Genomic DNA, 18,505 nt, shown 5'->3' with positions numbered 1-18,505 from the left:
TGAAATAATGCCATGTGCAGCAATTTGGATGCAACTAGAGATTATCATACTAAGTGAACTAAGTCAGAAAGAGAAAGACAAATACCGTATGATATCACTTATGACACAAATGAACTTATCTACGAAACAGAAACAGACTCACAGACATAGAGAACAGACTTGTAGTTACCAAGGCGGGGGGGAGGGATGGACTGGGAGTTTGGGGTTAGTGGATGTAAACTATGACATATAGAATGGATAAATAACAAAGTCCTACTGTATAGCACAGGGAACTATATTCAATATCCTGGGATAAACCATAATGGAAAAGAATATTAAAAAGAATGTATATATGTATATAACTGAGTCACTTTGCTGTACATCAGAAATTCACATATTATAAACCAACTATACTTGAATAAAAATAAATTTAAAAAATCACCATTACGCAGTACCAACAAAAATTGGTTTCTGCTTTTTTTGTGTGATCAGATCTGACTACATCTTTTATGAGTAACACTAGCTGCTGTTACAGACAGATCCCCAAGTATTAATGGCTTACCGTAACAAAAATTCCTCTTATCACAATGCTCTCCTTGAAGCAGTGATAAAGGAACACAGGCTCCTTCCATTGTGTGGCTCTGCCGTCTTCCAGGGATCATCCTCCTGTGCATTCAGGCAGCAGATGGGGAAAGAGCTCATAGGACTGGGTGGGTGAGATGTTTTTTACAGAGGTCTGGGAATGGCAAAGTTTACTTTTTTCCAAGTGTACCCCTGGCTGTATGCCCTAGAGAAGGAAATGGAGTTTGGTAAGCACCTAAGAGTTTTTGCCAAAATCTAATTGCTCATAATTCTGATTTCCATAAGAAAGACTAATCAAGCATCTATTCTATACTTCAATTTATGTTGGTTTATGCTTTAAAAAGAAATACAAATCCACAGCCAGGTAGTGCACAAAATTTAGAATCTCTTTCTCAAAAAGGCAAGAATACGCAATTGGATAGTCATATTTACACGTGTATATAAATATGTTTAGATATAATTGAATTTGGCAATTATAAAACACTATGTTTCACATTATTCACAAATTGGCTAAAAATCTCTCACCTGCTCAAAAGTAAAAAACCCTACCCAAAAGGGTGTCAAAATACTTGGAAGTACCCTTACATTGCTTCACATCTGATATTACTAGAATTAAAATCAAAATTTCTAAGTGCTTCTAGATTAATTTTAGAGCTTAAAAAAAAAAAGGCAAGATAAAGTCCTCTAGAAGAAAACAACAAAAATTCTCCAGAGAAGCTAAAATAGGGCAATTAGGGGGTATATCCATTCTGTAAGTATGTATTTTGGATAAAAATTACATGGGAATTGGCTTCTGGAAAAAATGCACTTGTAGATAAATTTTTCCTGTTTCCTTTTAAAATGACTTGTATAATACTAGGACAACTTTTTAAAGCTGCCATGTATAAACAACCACATGGCAGGCTCTGTGTTGTGCCTTCTGTGTATTCCTATTTCAAGTCCACAATTAACCTTTGACATAAGTACTAAAAAGGCCTGGTTCTTTTAGAATGGATAGAGATCAGAATCAAAACAGTCTAAAGCAAAAACATATTTATATATAACTTGTTTCTAACTCCCACTGACCTCAAGTTCAGCTACCAAGGATAAAGAAAACAGAAATAAACCTATGACAACATTTAGAAAATTGACCCGTTTTAATTTTTTAAAAACAAAACCACAACACAACATCAATTTTTTTTTTCCATCTACAATTCAGTTATATCCAAATATTCTAAGACCAGAGTCCCCTGCCCAGAAGCAGGGAATTAAAATGAGACACTGAAGTCACACAAAAGTGAATGCTGAAGATCAAAGTTCCAGCTATAGGTCACAAGTCTTCCATTCAAACACACTCTAATTCTTTTTCTTTCACAGTTTGTTCAAGTGTTTTACTGGAAGTTCTTTAAAATAATTTCATCCTAGACACCAGGTTTCTTCAATGATACACAGCCCCATGACATTTGTGTTTCCATCTGATTGACAGGAATAAAAAGTAATTTTTATCTTTGTCTTTTATCGGTAGCATAAAGAAGTAAAACTATCAGCCAGATTCCTTTAGTAATAAATGAGGAAAGGAGAGATGAGAAAAACCTGGGCTGTGCTGGGTGCTGGTTTCTACTTGTCTTTCTAAGAGTGTGACTTTAGAAGCGTTAAATCACACTCTTGCCACTACAATGATTAGTACTAGTAATCTTTTTTTAGATGATAAAAAGGAAAATATCCAATGGACATAAAAATGGTCAAAGTTGTTTTGTTACTGCAGGTCAACTTTTTCCCCCCAGAAAAGATACAAAATGAACATTTAATTGGGATGGTAACTCCGCTGGACATTCCGATTCACCCAGTTGCTTGTTCCCCATACAGGTAAGGGGAAGAGGCATTAAGCTTTATTAGTAATGTTATAGTAGTAACCAGATGTGTTAATGGCAGCTTATTTCAGGTCCATCAATCCTTTGAGCACATGTAGGAAAGCATGGCTGTTGTTCTCCAATGCCCACATCTGAATACATTCCGCTATCATGGAAACTACAGAGGAAGGAAAAATATATTTATTCCAAGATTCATTTACTGGGATTTTTAAGCGCCCTCTCTTCCGTAGAGCCCCAGAGTGGTGATAATGTGCTAGGGGCTGCTGTGTTTCCCGGCATGAGCTCCCATCCTCTGAGGGTCCTGAGAAGGATAGTGGATTGGTCCTGGAGCCCTCATGAAAGGAGGGGGTGGTCCCATTGGGTGGAACATGTGTGGCCCAAAACCTACAGATAGAAAAGAAAAATCTGTTAGGCTTGCAGTTCTCTTGACAACCTTTCAAACCCTGAATTTTCTAAGGTCAATACCACCTACACATAAATCAAATTAACATGGGGCTTCAGAAAATGTCAGTTCACAAGACTTGCTTAGGAATGTCCAACTGCATGACTTCCTTGGTTTTAGAAACCTTCCCCCTCAAGATGGCTTAAAAAAAAAAAACCTCCACACGTCTCAGGTATTGCTAGTATGTCATCTGAGCCTCTGCTATCTATCAAACATGCCAATCCCATCAGACAGGATTTGATCCGAATTTGGGAGGTGAGGGAGAAATCAGGCTGATGGCAAGACCCTGTCATCATTAACCTCAATGTTTTATACACGAGTGAAGGGTGTTCAGAAACCAGGACTTTCTCCAGAGAGTATGGGAACTCTGCCCAGGAGAACCGGCTGCTTGTGATTTACTTACACTGCTCATACTGGCATTGACAGTGCTATAAAGAGCATTGCTATACAAAGTGCTAGTCCCTAAACTGTTTATTACTTGTCATGAACAAGATAAAGAGCTTGAGCCAAAATGTAACTTCATTACATGACCAAGCACACTGTTTAGTTCATCTGACAATTTTTTGGTAACACGACTTTCTTGAGGAATTTATACTTTGGTGCAAACTCCTTTTGGAGTTTGCAGGCAGGTAGTAAAGGCTTTGCGAGCTAACACACCCACAGCCTACAGGACTTCGCCAGGGTTTCCCAATTTCCTCAGAAGGAAGCTGGTTACCTGGGGGTGGGGGCGGGGCAATACCAGGCGGGGGTGGCAGGGCGATGTTCACCACGGCTGGAGGACCGCTGGGGGGTAGGTTGAAGTAGTTGGCTGAGGCCTCTTCTTCTGCGGCAGGAGGAGGAGGAAGAGCTAAAGAAGAGAAACAGCTAGTTAGAGTAGAGGACAACTGTGCAACAGCGCTTCCACAGCCTTGAAATCCTGGGAGGTCCTGCTGGGAGAACACAGCTGCTGGGAGCCAGAGACCTGGGTCTCTTCTAACGTCCGTGGGACACGAGGGCAGTGTGAGCAACTGAAGTTAGCAAGCTACCAGGTAGGCAGAAAGTCTGCACTCACCTCCTGGTAGCCCTGGAACGGGCTCTAGCTTGATTCCAGAGTCTGTGGTTCCGTCCTTCTCCTTTTCTTTTCCTCTGGCTGCTTGGGACCTGGGAGACACAGACCCTTACGCCACCAGCACATGGTCCCACCTTCTCTCACACCTCTGCTTCTCATGTTTCCTAGACAAACGGAGTTCCTTCACTCCTTGCCTCCTCTTCAGCACACAACCTTTTCCCATAAATGCCACAGTGCACAGTGGATAAGAGGAAAGGTTTTGAAGCCAGAAAGACTTGGGTCCAAAATTCACTAGAATTGCTATAGGGGCTGCAGGACGCAACACCCATGTGTTGAGCTCAGTGCTCAAGGAGCCCTCCGTGAGGACTGCTGCTGCTCTGCTGCTGTGAAAGGTCTCCCTGGCTCCAAGCCAGAAACACGCTCCACCTTTGAATGTCCAGGGCATTTTACCTGTGTCTCTCTTATGCAATCACCACTTTCAAACTTATGTTAGCTATTCTTCTTCACTAGATAGTTGGCCTACAGAGGACAGAATCTAGGTCTAATTCCTGTGTAAACTCAAATGCCACCTTTCATGCCCTGGCATTACCCTTGGCCTATAATAGCTGGTCACAAAACACATGAACCTTCAAAGGATCAGATTACTACACCAAAACCCTGAATAAATTTCCAAAGTAGCATCTTCCTAATATGCACAGGAATGGAGTGCCAGACAGAATGAAAAATTCTTTTTAAAGGTCCTATTGATTTAAGCCTATTCACCGAAAGCTTACTAGTCCCCAGATAATGATAAGTGCTTGAAAATCTCAATAATGCTATTTTAATACAGTCTAATGCTCACCTTCCCCATTTCACGTTGAGCCTGCGGCCATTGACGATCAACTTGTTAAAGGACTTCTCAGCAGCCACTTCTGCAGCCTGCCTTGTGGCAAACTGGATGAAAGCACACTGCTGTCTCTGCACAACAGTGATTGTCCGGATCTCTCCAAACTGGTAGAAGTGATTTCTGAAGGGACACAGGTAGAGAAAAATGAGAGTTAATAACACAGACATTCCCAGGAAGTTGAATATGGATTATTAACTCTTTAACTGATTCACCACAAGGCAGGTGGCCCCATGGTGATCTGCCTAATTACCTGCAGGTGGTTCCCCCCATACCTTACACCCTATTGTGGGTGCTGTGTATTGAGGAAGGGAAAGAAAAATAATTAGTAAATAAAGGCTATCAAACGTCTCAGGGTTTTTCCCATGGAGGAAAAGAGGCTCCAGAAGGTTCCCTAAAGACCTTAAACCCTAGATAAGGGGTTGGCAAACTAGAGCCCCCATGGCTGATGAGCCAAGAACATTAAAAAAAAAATTTTTTTTTTAAGGTTGTAAAAAAGAAGAGAAAGAGCAGGTGGGAAAAAGTATGCCACCCCTTGGGAACACTCTAGCTCACTTAGGGTTTAATGCAGACAAGCTACCAAGGGCAGGTTGTACACCTATAAGAGTTTCTTCTCCCCTCTATCTCTTTGCAACAGGTAATTTCCATCAGTATCTGCCCAGATGTTTCATCTAGCCATGCAAGATACAAGCCAAGAATAACACAAATTTACCAAATACCAATCTCTTTAAAAAGCCAACAAGTTAAACCATAAGCTTTTATAATTGCAAAGCTCTCCCTCCCCTACAAAATTAATCATACTTGGATATGTGCCATCTTTAGAAATTCTAATGGCTATTAGGCCAAACAGAAGCTCATGTAATTAATGCCCTACACAGCATGGAATAAGCACTGTTGAGGAACATGATGTGGCATCATAAAGGACAACTTTATAAAAATTCCAGTCAGCATGACACTTACTAACTCTAGAGCAACTAAAGAAAAATGTACCTTATACAGAATTATCATGTTTTCCTATGTTTTTGCCCTCCCCCCCCAAAAAAAAAAATTCTAGGGCAGGTGAAAGCAAAAATAACTCATAAAATTATATTTACAAACCTTAGATCTGTCTCAGTAATGGTATCGCCCAGACCACCAACATACAGTGTGGTGATAGTCTTGTCCTCTGGTGGGTCCAGACGAGGCATTGTTGATGCCCGCTTTAAAAGTTTATCTGCCACAGGGTCATTGATTCCATAATATCGGTCTTTAATGTTCTGATCAGCAAGGGGGTCATCCGGATCTGTTGGCTTCTCATGTCTATGGTTCAGGAAACAACAATGCATAAAGGTGAAACAAGGGAAAAAATTTTAGATACCACCCAACAGGAGCTACAAAAGTCCCCTTTTGATCTAGAAACCATGGCCATACCAAAACATAACTATTAAAACAGAGCTAATATCAAGGGATTTACTGTATCACACAAGGACTTGCTAGCCTCCGAAAAGCCACTTAAACAGCCACGGAGTGGCAGAGTTTCCTTACAAAGAAATGTTTTTGGCACAATCCACTCCAAAAGAAAAGGTAACCACAAAATGATTACCCTCCTCTAGACATAGCTAGCTTTTTGTTGGATGTAGGCTTCACCAACCCCAAAGTAAGAACTGCAATCCAGATACCTGGCAGTCTTGACTCAAACACACTTACACATTCTTTAGAAGTCTGGTCTTAATCTGATTTCAACTATACATTGAGATTCAAGCCAATCATACCACGATGGCAAAGACTTACATCTTAGGCAGAAACTTTTGAGGTCAACATTGATATTTTATGGCAGAGCAATTTAGCTTCCCAAGGCTTGGTTGTAAGTAAAAGTTCCATTATAAGTAAAAATAATTTAATCAAGCTCTAGTCCTAAGATATAAGACATATGACACTAGTTCTATAAACTTTTACTTTTTTTTTTTTTTTTTTTTTTTTTGTGGTACGCAGGCCTCTCACTGCTGTGGCCTCTCCCGTTGCAGAGCACAGGCTCCGGATGCACAGGCTCAGCGGCCATGGCTCACGGGCTCAGCCGCTCTGCGGCATGTGGGATCTTCCCGGACCAGGGCACGAACCCGTATACCCTGCATCGGCAGGTGGATTCTCAACCACTGCGCCACCAGGGAAGCCCTAAACTTTTACATTTTAAAGCAGAAATAGTTTAAGCTAGCACCTCCCCCTTCTTAGATGACTAATCATCTGAAAGCAAAAACTGAAAAAGCAGTTCAGCTCTTGCCTGTATGGACACTCCTCTCCTCTCTTACATTCTCCTTTCACCCAGAAGGAGCAAATGTGGGGTCGATTTCTTTTGTAGTAGGGTGTGGTCCGGGCCAGTTTGAGCAGCATGTCACTGGTGGATGTGGCCTTCCCCAACATGCCAACTGGCCGTGTTCCATCAGAGTTAGAAATCTATAAAGGAATGACACATTCAAAAGATAAATTACACAGCTTCTATCAATCCCCCAGGATTCTTTCATTAAATATAAAACTACATCAAGCAAGTGGCAACATACTTCTCGCTCCATATTCTGTGTGTAGTATTCTTTGTTGACATCGGACTTTGGCATGTCATCCTTAAAAGACAATCCTGCGTCACGAACCTGGATGGGCAAGCCTAGAGCAAAGGAAAGGAGGAAAACACTCAAAATATATTCTAAACCATATCCAAACTGAATATGTAGACAGAATACATCATTCTTCCTTTCTCCACTTTCTTATTTGGTACCAGAGGCTTTCTTTTAATTCAAAATCTTTAGCACCATCAGGCCAATACTACTACAGAGCATTCTAAGAAATTATCCAAATTCCTGAGTTTTCATGAAATTTCATGAAATGAATGTTTTAGAAAATCTTTTAGATGAACAAACTTTTACTATAGTTAGATTTGACCTGCAATTAATAATGCATCTAGCTTTTACTATGCCATAATTTATTTAAAATAAATATTAAAAATGGATTATTTTTAGGCTTGTCCTACACATCCTCTGGATAATCAGTCATGTAAGGGTCGTTGTATTCCAGAATCAGAACACCCCCTTAACAAACATACAAATAATATTAAACAGTATATGACCAGGACTCTGATTAGCAGAGTCAACTTTCTGAACTTAACATAGATAAACTTGTAGTTTCCTTTTCCCTTTTATTTTACTGTATGGTAGAAACTTTTGTTGAAAGAATATTTTTCTCATAAATAAAAAATCATCTGCAGTTAAAAAAAAAAAATCACTCCCAAAAGCAGTTACTCTGAAACAGCAGCAATATAGTGTATCAGTCCTAACAATATATTTGATACAAAAATCTAGAGCACAATTAGCCAGAACTTTTTCAGGGATTGTGGGAAAAAAAGCTCTGGATTTAGAAAGAAGACAAAGGCAAAGAAATTACCTATCACAGCAACAATGTCTTTAACTTATCTTGGCTACAAAGGTATACAGAAGGGAGGTTTCGGCCAGTGCTGATCAATTACCAACTTTTCTTTAAGTCCCTACTGTTGTTCAGAACGCTAGAATAAACTAGTATGGTTCTTTTCTTCTTGGGAAAGGCGGAGCACAGCAGACACTCCAAAGTGGGTGAGAACCAGAGAAGGGGTGAGAAGTAGGAGACAAGAAAACTGGTTTTTTGTGTAGAGTATTTGCACACTTTCACACCTATAGGACAGGGCAAACATACCATACTCTAGGTCCAAGAGGCAGGTCTGACAGACATTCTTCAATTTACTGCAGGTCTGGCAAACTTCAGTCTTCTTGAAACGCATGCGGACCCCGGGGCACCAGCGAAACACTGTGAATGGCCTGGCACAGATCTGGAACACAAAATAAAGCCACAGAGCGTTAATGGTCCTGATCTGGACAATCAATCCAGGAGATTTAATAAAAGGATCCCTGAATCTAGGGTGTAGAAGAGATCTTAGCAATCATCTAGTCTAAACACCATATGATGTTTCAATCCTTTACAACATCCTTCCTCAGTAGTTAAAAAATTCACATAGTACAGAAATAAAATACTCAAAAATCAAAGTCTTCCCCACTCTAGAGGTCACCATCATTAATGATATAACCCTTAATCTTTTACGGGGTGAGTAGGGAGTGTCATATACTCCTTTGAGAATCTTATGATGGCTATGACCTTCCTCCTCAGCTAAAATGCTCACGTGCATAATCAAACAACACTTGGTATATACAATCTCAGGGGGTCCAAAGCCCAACCACAGACACCAAGTTAAGAATCCTTACATTAAAGGGCTCATTTTCGTACCCCTACACTAAATAGTTAACAGCCAATGAGTACATAAATGATACATGAATGTCTGTGTAGCACTCACTTTTATAAAGGACTTCATACCTCAGCAAGTGGAAGAGAAAAGGAAAATAAAATTAAATCATTACTCTTTAAACATACTTACTTTGCATTCCTTCCCGTACTTTTCTTTGGTCTGAAATAGAAAAAATAGAAAAGAATGAGTTATGGAATGAAGAAAACCTGATGCCTGCTCCTTCTCTAGATAGGACCTAAGTAATTTATCTGGAAATCCCTGACATCTTGAAGAGAGGAGGAAAAAATGCACCCTTTTGGGGAGGGAGAGGGGGTAAGGGAGGGTTGGGGATATAATCTAGTCACCTACAAGTTATAACCTCTTAAGAATCTTACAGATCTAACACCAGGTAAGTATGTACCTTTCCACAACCGCAACTCTTAAGATTCATTTCTGGCTCCGAAGCTCTCTCCCAAGAACAATTTCCTAATGGTTTCCACAGTCCCTAAATGGAGGATGCAGCCATGGCCAGCCCATTTTACAAAGTTTAGTCAGAGTTAACTACTACAGACTCATCCTGTGCTGGTCCCCTGCATATAGTCAACCAATACCTCCAAGATTGATCACAACACAGCCCTAATCTAAGTATTAAATGTTAACTGCTGCTAATTTTACCCTTATTTGTAAGGATAGAGGGTACCTTATACTAAACAGGAAACCCAGATTTTTAGTCCTGGTTCTCCTCCTAATTTGCTGAGGTCCCTGGAGTCAGAATATCTGAACTTAGATCCCAGCTCCACACCTTACTTGCTATATTGAAAAGACATAAACTCCCTTTGCCTCTGGTTAACAGACCTATCTCCTAGGTAAATGCTCAACGAATATTAGCTATTATTATGACTCATATCACAGGACTGTTGCTGAGTTCCAAAATGAGAGAACAAGCATGACAGTCCTTGGCAAATTCGTCGTACTCTTAGGGTTAGTAAATGGGCATTATTACTTCTCGGCTAAGACAAACACATCACCGACAGTGTGCAAGTACCACAACACTGACAGAACACAGACAGTAAGTCCCGTTTCACACACGATCACTCACCATTCTGATATATGGGTTTTCTCCAAGACACGTCTGGCACAGAATAGGGAAGTCCTGGTGAAAATGGGAAATCTGGTCGAACGCCAGGCTCCGAAGACCCTGCCATCTCGGCCACAGTGGTGGGGCGGGGGGAGGGGACGAGGAGCGCGGTTGGGGAACAGGGCAGAAACCCGAGGTCCAGCACGGGCCGGGTCGCGGACGGGGCGCTGTCTGCACTTCCGGCAGACGGCGGGAGAAAAGACCCGCTCGAAAAGAGTGGAGGGAGTAGGGATGGAAAGGGGGTTGCTGCTGGACCCTGGCTAAGCCCTCTCCCTCCAAGCCCGCAGGAGGGCCGCCCTTCAGCTTTCAGCCGTGGCCGAGTTAGGCCGCGGTGCTGGCTTCTCCCCGGAATTCCCTCGGCTGCGCCGCAGCCATGTCACTGCCCACCCGCTGGAAGCCTGGCTTCGCTGCCTCTTTCCGTCCTCCTCCGGCAGGCATACTCACCGCATCCTCCCAGTTCTGCCTGTTGTATGTGTTGGAACCCAGAGAGGTCGCCATCTTGAAAGCGTCTGGAGGTAGCCGCAGCTTCCCAGTTGGGAGAGAGGACCGCCACAATCCCGTCAGGCCCCAAGGCTGCCTGCCAGCCGTCGACTTCTTATTTACGCGTCTTGTGCGCCCTTGGGCGGGGGCGGGGGCGGGGGCGCGGGCCTTGTGCGTCATGACGTAGCCCGCTCAGAATTTCTTCGCTTGATAGTTCGTTTCCTGGTGCTTCTTCAGAGTGGTGACAGCAAGGGATGAAGAGTCACAAGTACAATCGGTTCATTTAAACATTTGAGTGAAAGAATAAAGGAACAAGTAATGAATGAGGGGTTGGGATTAAAACAGCGTTGGTCCCCACTGAGCGCTTATTATGCCAAACGGGGGGCTAACGTCTTGCCGTGACCGTGTCTTACTTAATTCCCACAATAAGCCTTCTCTCTGTAGGGTTGCCAGATTTAACAAGGAAAACCCAGAACGTTTAGTTAAATTTGAATTTCAGATAAACAGCGAACCCTATTTTAGTTCCAAATATGTTCCAAACATGCTTACACTAAATAATGACTCGTTTTTCTGAAAGTGAAATTTAGCAGGATGTCTTGTACTTTATCTGGCAACCACTACCCTCTAGGCAAGTATTATTGTATCTCTTTTATAGAAGGAAACTGAGGTTTAGAGAGGTTAAGTAACTTGCTTCTGGTCGTGTAGCTAGAAAATGGTGAAGCCACAAATCCAAAGACAATAGTACTGTTTCCAACTTCTGAAATGAAAAGGGTCCTATGAATCAACACATGTATTGTTACATAGTTTTTGGAACAACTCATAACCACACTGCCGATATTTTATGAATTTTAAGCGTCCTGGTATCACTTTCGTAATTTTTGACATATTATCAAACTAATACTTTTATTTATGCCACCTTATGTCTTAACAATTAGGTTTAAAGCATAATATGTGTAGAGTAAAATTTTACCCTTTTTACTTGAACAATTATGAATTTTAACATATAGTCATACAAATATAGAATAGCTCTATCATCCCCCAAAGTTTCCTTATGCTGAGTGAATCCACTTCTCCCCATGCTTGGTCCATGGCAACCACTGATCTGTGTTCTACTCCTATAGTTTTGCCATTTCCAGAATATCATAAATAGAATCCTGTATTGCCTTTTGGGTCTGATTTCTTTCTCTTCGCATATTGTATTTGAAATTCATCCATATTGTTACATGTATCAGTAATCTGTTCCTTTTCATTGCTGAGAATTTCATTGTATGGATGCACCTGGGGTTAAACACACACCACCCCTCACCACACACACTTGCCAGTTGATGGACATTTGAGTTGTTCCAAATTTGAATGAATATAAATAAAGGTATAAGCTCATGCAGCTTAATATCAAAAAAACAAACAACCCGGGCTTCCCTGGTGGTGCAGTGGTTGAGAGTCCGCCTGCCGATGCAGGGGACGCGGGTTCGTGCCCCCCGGTCAGGGAAGATCCCACATGCCGCGGAGCGGCTGGGCCCGTGAGCCATGGCCGCTGAGCCTGCGCGTCCGGAGCCTGTGCTCCGCAACGGGAGAGGCCACAACAGTGACAGGCCCGCGTACCGCAAAAACAAAACAACAACAACAACAAAACCAACCCAATCAAAAAATGGGCAGAAGACCTAAATAGACATTTCTCCAAAGAAGACATACAGATTGCCAACAAACACATGAAAGGATGCTCAACATCACTAATCATTAGAGAAATGCAAATCAAAACTACAGTGAGGTATCATCTCACACCAGTCAGAATGGACATCATCAAAAAATCTACAAACAGTAAATGCTGGAGAGGGTGTGGAGAAAACGGAACCCTCTTGCACTGTTGGAGGGAATGTAAATTGGTACAGCCACTATGGAGAACAGTATGGAGGTTCCTTAAAAAACTAAAAATAGAACTACCATAGGACCCAGCAATCCTACTACTGGGCATATACCCTGAGAAAACCATAATTCAAAAAGAGTCATGTACCACAATGTTCATTGCAGCTCTATTTACAATAGCCAGGACATGGAAGCAACCTAAGTGTCCATTGACAGACGAATTGATAAAGAAGATGTGGCACATATATACAATGGAATATTACTCAGCCATAAAACGAAATGAAATTGAGTTATTTGTAGTGAGGTGGATGGACCTAGAGTCTGTCATACAGTGAAGTAAGTCAGAAAGAGAAAAACAAATACCATAGGCTAACACATATATATGGACTCTTAAAAAAAAAGTTCTGAAGAACCTAAGGGCAGGACAGGAATAAAGACGCAGACATAGAGAATGGACTTGAGGACACGGGGAGGGGGAAGGGTAAGCTGGGGTGAAGTGCGAGAGTGGCATGGACATATATACACTACCAAATGTAAAATAGATAGCTAGTGGGAAGCAGCCGCATAGCACAGGGAGATGAGCTAGGTGGTTTGTGTCCACCTAGAGGGATGGGATAGGGAGGATGGGAGGGAGACACAGAGGGAGGAGATATGGGGACATAAGTATATGTATAGCTGATTCACTTTGTTATAAAACAGAAACTAACACACCATTGTAAAGTAAGTATACGCCAATAAAGATGTTAAAAAAATAAAAACAAAAACCAAAAATAAATAAATAAAGGCATTATAAACATTCACATACAGGTTGTTGTACAGACATAGGTTTTCATTTTGCATGTGTAAATACCTAGGAGTGGGATTACTTGATCATATGGTATGTTTTTTTTCCTGTATAAGAAAGTGCTTGCGTTTATCTGAACTTCGTGCATCTGTGATTTGTCCTTCATTGTATTTTGAAAATTCTTAAGTGTCATCTCTTTAAATATTCTGCCCAGTTTCTTCTCCATCTGGGACTCCAATTACATGTTAGACTATTTGATATCATCCCATAGACCTTGAATACTCTGTTTTCTTTTTGGGAGTTTCAGTTTGGATAATTTCTATTGACCCGTTTCCAAGTTTCCTGATTATTTCCTCAGGTATGACAAGGTGTTCTGATGAGCCCAGAGAAAATATTCCTCATGTTTGATCCTGTGGTTTTCATTTCAGTTTGTCCCTTTCTTATAGTTTCTACCTCTCTGCTGAAATCTGTTCATGCATATTATCCCTATTTTCAATAGATCTTCGACATGTTAATCAGAGTTTAAGTCCCTGACCAATAATTCCAACATCTGGGTCATACCTGTATATGGTCTCATTGATTGTCTATCACAAATGGGTTGATTTTTCTTGCTTCTTTGTATATCTCAAATTGTTTATTGAATGCCAGTCATTACTTATATAACAGTAGAGACTGAAGTCAATAGTATTAATGCTTGGAAATAGGCAAGCCTCTTCTGTCAGGCCATTTGTGTGGGGTTTGGTCATTCCGGTCAGAAATTGAGCTAGGTTTGGGTTTTGTTGTTGCGATGGTTGCCTTCAGTGTTTGAAACCACAGGTTTCATATCCACTAATTTTGTGCTTTAGGTTGGAGCTGAAGAATTTTTCTCAAGTGTTCATACTTCATCTTTAGCTTTCAGCTGTCCTGCATACCTGCATCATATGGTTAAGTCTCTATGCCTTTGCCCATGCCCCCAGCAGCTACTTGCTACGTTGGTAGTCAGGGAGGGAGGACTCAGGGATTCTTTGTTCTAATTAAGCCTCAGTCTTTTTTTTTTAATTTTTAAAAAATTAATTATTTTTGGCTGCGTTGGGTCTTCGTTGCTGCACGTGGGCTTTCTCTAGTTGTGGCGAGTGGGGGCTACTCTTCGTTGTGGTGTGCGGGCTTCTCATTGCGGTGGCTTCTCTTTGTTGAGGAGCACGGGCTCTAGGCACACGGGCTTCAGTTGTGGCTTGCAGGCTCAGTAGTTGTGGTGCACGGGCTTAGTTGCTCTGCATCATGCAGGATCTTCCCGAACCAGGGCTCAAACCCGTGTCCCCTGCATTGGCAGGCAGACTTTCAACCACCGTGCCACCAGGGAAGCCCAGCAGGCAGATTCTTAACCACTGCGTCACCAGGGAAGTCCCAAAGCCTCAGTCTTTAGTAGGTCCTTCGTGCCCAGGCCTTGGGAATGGGTCTTTTCTCAGCATTCTTGCCCCTCCTCTCTGTGGCAGCCAAACCCTGACTTGTATCTGTGGTTGGTCTTGAGCGGGGAGAGTTTCTTGACCTTCTTGCATTGGCAAGAGGCCTTTAATGGTATTGGTATAAAATCCTGGGGGGGCTCAGGACTGAATCCTTTCCCTCCCAAGGGTAGAGTTTTCTTACCTTGTCCCAGCAGCAACGGGTCTTTACCTGTGTTCTAGGGAGACAGGGTTTTCTGCTCCTCCCCCAGTGGCTTAGGCCTTTTTGCTCCTAATGAAGGAATGGCCTAGCCGTGGGACGCAAGGTTTCATGCCTTTCCTACTCCTCCTTCCTCCCAAACCAAGGGAGGCTCTGTACAGCTCCAGCACCCCACTCCCCCCAGGTCTTTCTCATGAACACCCGGTGGAGGTTTTGGAAAGAGCTTGTCAGTGCATGCAAGGTCCCCTAGTATCTCAGGCTCCCAGGGATTTTATACTGTCATGTTAGCCCCAGTTTGGCCTTTGGCAATTCTTTATTTTAGTTGATTTCCTCTTACCTGCTTCTATGTTGGTCAACACTTCTTCCTCCCATGCTCTGCTACAGGTGAGCCAGTCTACATCCCATGTGTCCTTGGAGGGGTCTGTCCTTCCTTGAAATTCAGGCTAGTTGACTGCCCTGCCACATCAGCTGATAAATCCAATAAAATTTATGATTTTGTCATCTATCCACTTTTTTTGTTTGAGTCAGGGTGACACTCTTTCCACACATCTATATCATAGGCACAAGTGGAACTCCTAAGCCTCCTCATTTTACTTAAATATATTTTAAGAGAAACATTTTTTTAATCACTTCTGTAAATGGAAAATTAGTATCACTTGTGTAGATGTAGCCTGAAGAACAATGAAAATGAAACAATATTTTTTAGTAAGTAAGCCTCTGTTGTCTGCCAAAGGCTCTGAGACAGAAGCCTATGTTTAAAAGAAAAAAAAAGTGCTACATAAGAGAACTGATACTTTATCCTTATTTGACAGAAGGATGGGGAGAGGGGAGCAGGGCATGAGAATGATACAACTTTCTATTTGATTGCATATCATTTAGTTACTTACACTTAACAAAGTCATTGTCTTGGGTAGGTGGTTTGTATTGTGAAATATATTTCACTATTGATGTCCCTGACCACCAGAAAATGGGGATAAATAAAGCTAACTACAATTGATCCTTGAACAACACAGGTTTGAACTGTGTGGGTCCACTTACACACACTTTTCTCCCCCACTAAATACATACTACACTACTACATGATCTGCACTTGGTTGAATGCATGGATGCAGAACCTTGGGTACAGAGGGCCAACTGTAAAATTATACACAGGTTTTTGACTGCCCCAGCGTCAGTGTTCCTAACCCCTGCATTGTTCAAGGATCAACTATATTGCAATTGAGCAAGTGACTTGGCTCTGAGTTTTTGAGTTTATTCCAGGCTACCCTTTGACTGGAATATAGGAGAAAGAGATGACAAAGGGGCCTGGATTTGGCTCTGCAAGGGTGTGCATTACAGCAAAGGAATTATACATATACAAAACCCAATACTAGGCAGAGGTAAATGCCCTGGAGAGGTTAAGTACTACAGATTAAGACCACATCTAGATGGGAGTAGGATACCTAGGGAGTATCCTAGGTTGAGCTAACACCAGAACAAGAGCGCTCAAGGGAAGTTAAGATATTTGGCTTATGACAGAGACATATGTATATTTTTAAAAAGATAAAAGACCAACAGCTACGTAAACAAGGAAAAGGAAGATGGTATTAATTTATTTAACAAATATTGGTTGTCTGCTATTTGCCAGGCATTGCTCTAGACTCTGCAGATACATCAATTTTTAAAAAAAGACAAAAATCCCCGTACTGTGGAGCTTATGTTCTCATACGATGAAACAAAAAATAAAGTATATAGTGCTGGATGGTAGTCACTGCTATGGGGGAAAAAAGCAGCAAAGAAGGGGGATACGTGTTTAGGGAAGGGCAGTTTACATGATCACATACGGAGGTCAGGGAAAGCCTAAGAAGGAAGCATTTAAGCACAGACCTCACTGGCGGGGGTTTGAGTTGTACAGATATCTGGGAGAAGTTTTCTAGGCAGAGGTAACAGCCAGTACAAAGACCCTGAGAGGGCACAACCTGGGGTGACTCAGGAATAGCAGAGACTTGTGTGTCTAGGGTGTAGAGAGCAAGAGAAGTAGTTGATGAATTCGGGGAGGCAGGGGTGGGCAGTGGGTTTCAGGTCCTGTAGAACCCCCTAAGCTATTGTAAGGACTTTGTATTTGTTTTGCTCTTGAGCAAGCTAAGAAGCCTAAGGGTTTTAAGCAGAGAAATGACTTAATCACTCTGGCTGCTATGTTGAAAACTGACTAGAGTGGGGCAGGGACCAGGGTGGCTTCAAGACCAGTTTGGATGCTACTGTAATTATCATCTAGGGGTCTACATAGATGATGCTGATTTGGCCCAGGATAGTAACGCTGGAGAGGCTGTGAAGTAGTCACAGTTTGAAGACAGACCTGAAAGGATTTGCTGACTTACTCGATGTGGCATGTAAGAGGAGTCATTGGTGGTGCCAAGGTCTTTGTTGTGAGCAACTGAAGGGAAACAATTGCCATCTAGTTCGGGATGAATGCTGGAGAGACAGATGTGCTGAGAGACAATCCAGACTGTGGTTTTGCACTTTCACAGACTATTCTAGAGTTGGTATATGAATTTGACGGATGGCCTGAAAACTGGGTGAGATGGCTAAGAGTGAGTGCAGAGAGAAAAGCACTGTAAGAAATGAGAGCTGGAACACTCCAAGGTTGGGAAGATGGGAAAGAACTAGCAAAGGATACAGAAGAAAAGTTGCCAGTAAGGTAGAAGGAAAACCAAGAAAGCTGTGTTCTGGAAACCAAGTGAAGTTAAGTCTTTCAAGCAGGGAGACATCCACTGTGCATGTGGGATCTTCCCCAACCAGGGATTGAACCCACGCCCCCTGCGTTGGGAGCACAGTCTTTAACTACTGGACCACCAGGGAAGTCCCTGACCATTATATTTAATGGTGTGGATTCTTGGGGACCTAGACAAGAACAGTCTGGTGATGTGGAAGGGGTGGCAGCCTCAGTGGAATGGATTCAGGTGAAAATGGGAAGAGGAACTGGAAGGTAAAGTTAGGCGTTTTGGGACTTCCCTGGTGGTTCAGTGGTTGGGACTTCACCTTCCAATGCAGGGGGCACGGATTCGATCCCTGGTCGGGGAGCTGAGATCCCACATGCCTCGTGGCCAAGGAATCAAAGCACAGAACAGAAGCAATATTGTAACAAATTCAATAAAGACTTTAAAAAATGTTCCACATCAAAAGTAAATAAATAAAGTTAGGAGTTTTGCTGTAAAGGGAATAGAAAAATGGGGTGGTGGCTGAAGAGGGGCATAAGGTCAATTTCTTTTAGATAAATCATAGTATGCCAATGGAAATGATGCAGGAGAGGGAGGGGGAGAAATTGGTGAAGTGAGGTCTTTGAATAGGTAAGAGAGTGAGACTGAGTGCAGTAAGTGTTGGGGCTAGCTTTAGACAGGAGAAACATGAACAATTCATCTACAGTAAGAGGAGGGAAAAGTTGAGTACAGATGAAAGTGGACGAGTGGCTACCTGAGAGGGCTGGGCTACTTTGTACACTTAAAGGGACATCTCTGGGAGCAATGACCCAGGATAAAAGCTGGCGGAGTCCTAACAACGTAACA

The 18,505-nt window shown here is 42.1% G+C and overlaps 1 protein-coding gene across 2 annotated transcripts; it reads right to left on the bottom strand.

The window, feature by feature from the left end:
* Nucleotides 1-1,678: 1,678 nt before the first annotated feature.
* RBM22 (RNA binding motif protein 22) lies at nucleotides 1,679-10,828 on the bottom strand. Of its 2 annotated transcripts, XM_059061535.2 has the most exons (11): nucleotides 10,643-10,828; nucleotides 10,160-10,213; nucleotides 9,211-9,240; nucleotides 8,478-8,610; nucleotides 7,319-7,419; nucleotides 7,042-7,214; nucleotides 5,883-6,083; nucleotides 4,743-4,907; nucleotides 3,905-3,993; nucleotides 3,569-3,700; nucleotides 1,679-2,795 (listed from the first exon to the last, which is right to left on the bottom strand). In XM_059061535.2, the coding sequence occupies exons 1-11, from the start codon at nucleotides 10,694-10,696 to the stop codon at nucleotides 2,665-2,667; spliced, it is 1,263 nt and encodes a 420-aa protein (XP_058917518.1). In that variant the 5' UTR covers nucleotides 10,697-10,828; the 3' UTR covers nucleotides 1,679-2,664. The 2 variants fall into 2 exon arrangements, with proteins under 2 accessions (XP_058917518.1, XP_058917516.1); XM_059061533.2 differs by lacking the exon at nucleotides 3,905-3,993 and having other exon boundaries at nucleotides 10,643-10,789.
* Nucleotides 10,829-18,505: the final 7,677 nt, after the last annotated feature.

The sequence above is a fragment of the Kogia breviceps genome, chromosome 4, assembly GCF_026419965.1.
Source record: "Kogia breviceps isolate mKogBre1 chromosome 4, mKogBre1 haplotype 1, whole genome shotgun sequence".
Lineage (NCBI taxonomy): Eukaryota > Metazoa > Chordata > Mammalia > Artiodactyla > Physeteridae > Kogia > Kogia breviceps.
Note: the sequence above shows the minus strand (reverse complement) of the source record. Positions and strands in the feature narration are given on the sequence as shown.

Coding starts and splice junctions, on each gene's coding strand:
- RBM22 (XM_059061533.2), bottom strand. CDS start 10,696: ATGGCGACCTCTCTGGGTTCCAACACATACAACAGGCAGAACTGGGAG. Junction 9,241..10,159: donor AAAACCCATATATCAGAATG/GTGAGTGATCGT, acceptor TTTCTATTTCAG/ACCAAAGAAAAGTACGGGAA. Junction 7,215..7,318: donor CACAGAATATGGAGCGAGAA/GTATGTTGCCAC, acceptor ATTCCTTTATAG/ATTTCTAACTCTGATGGAAC.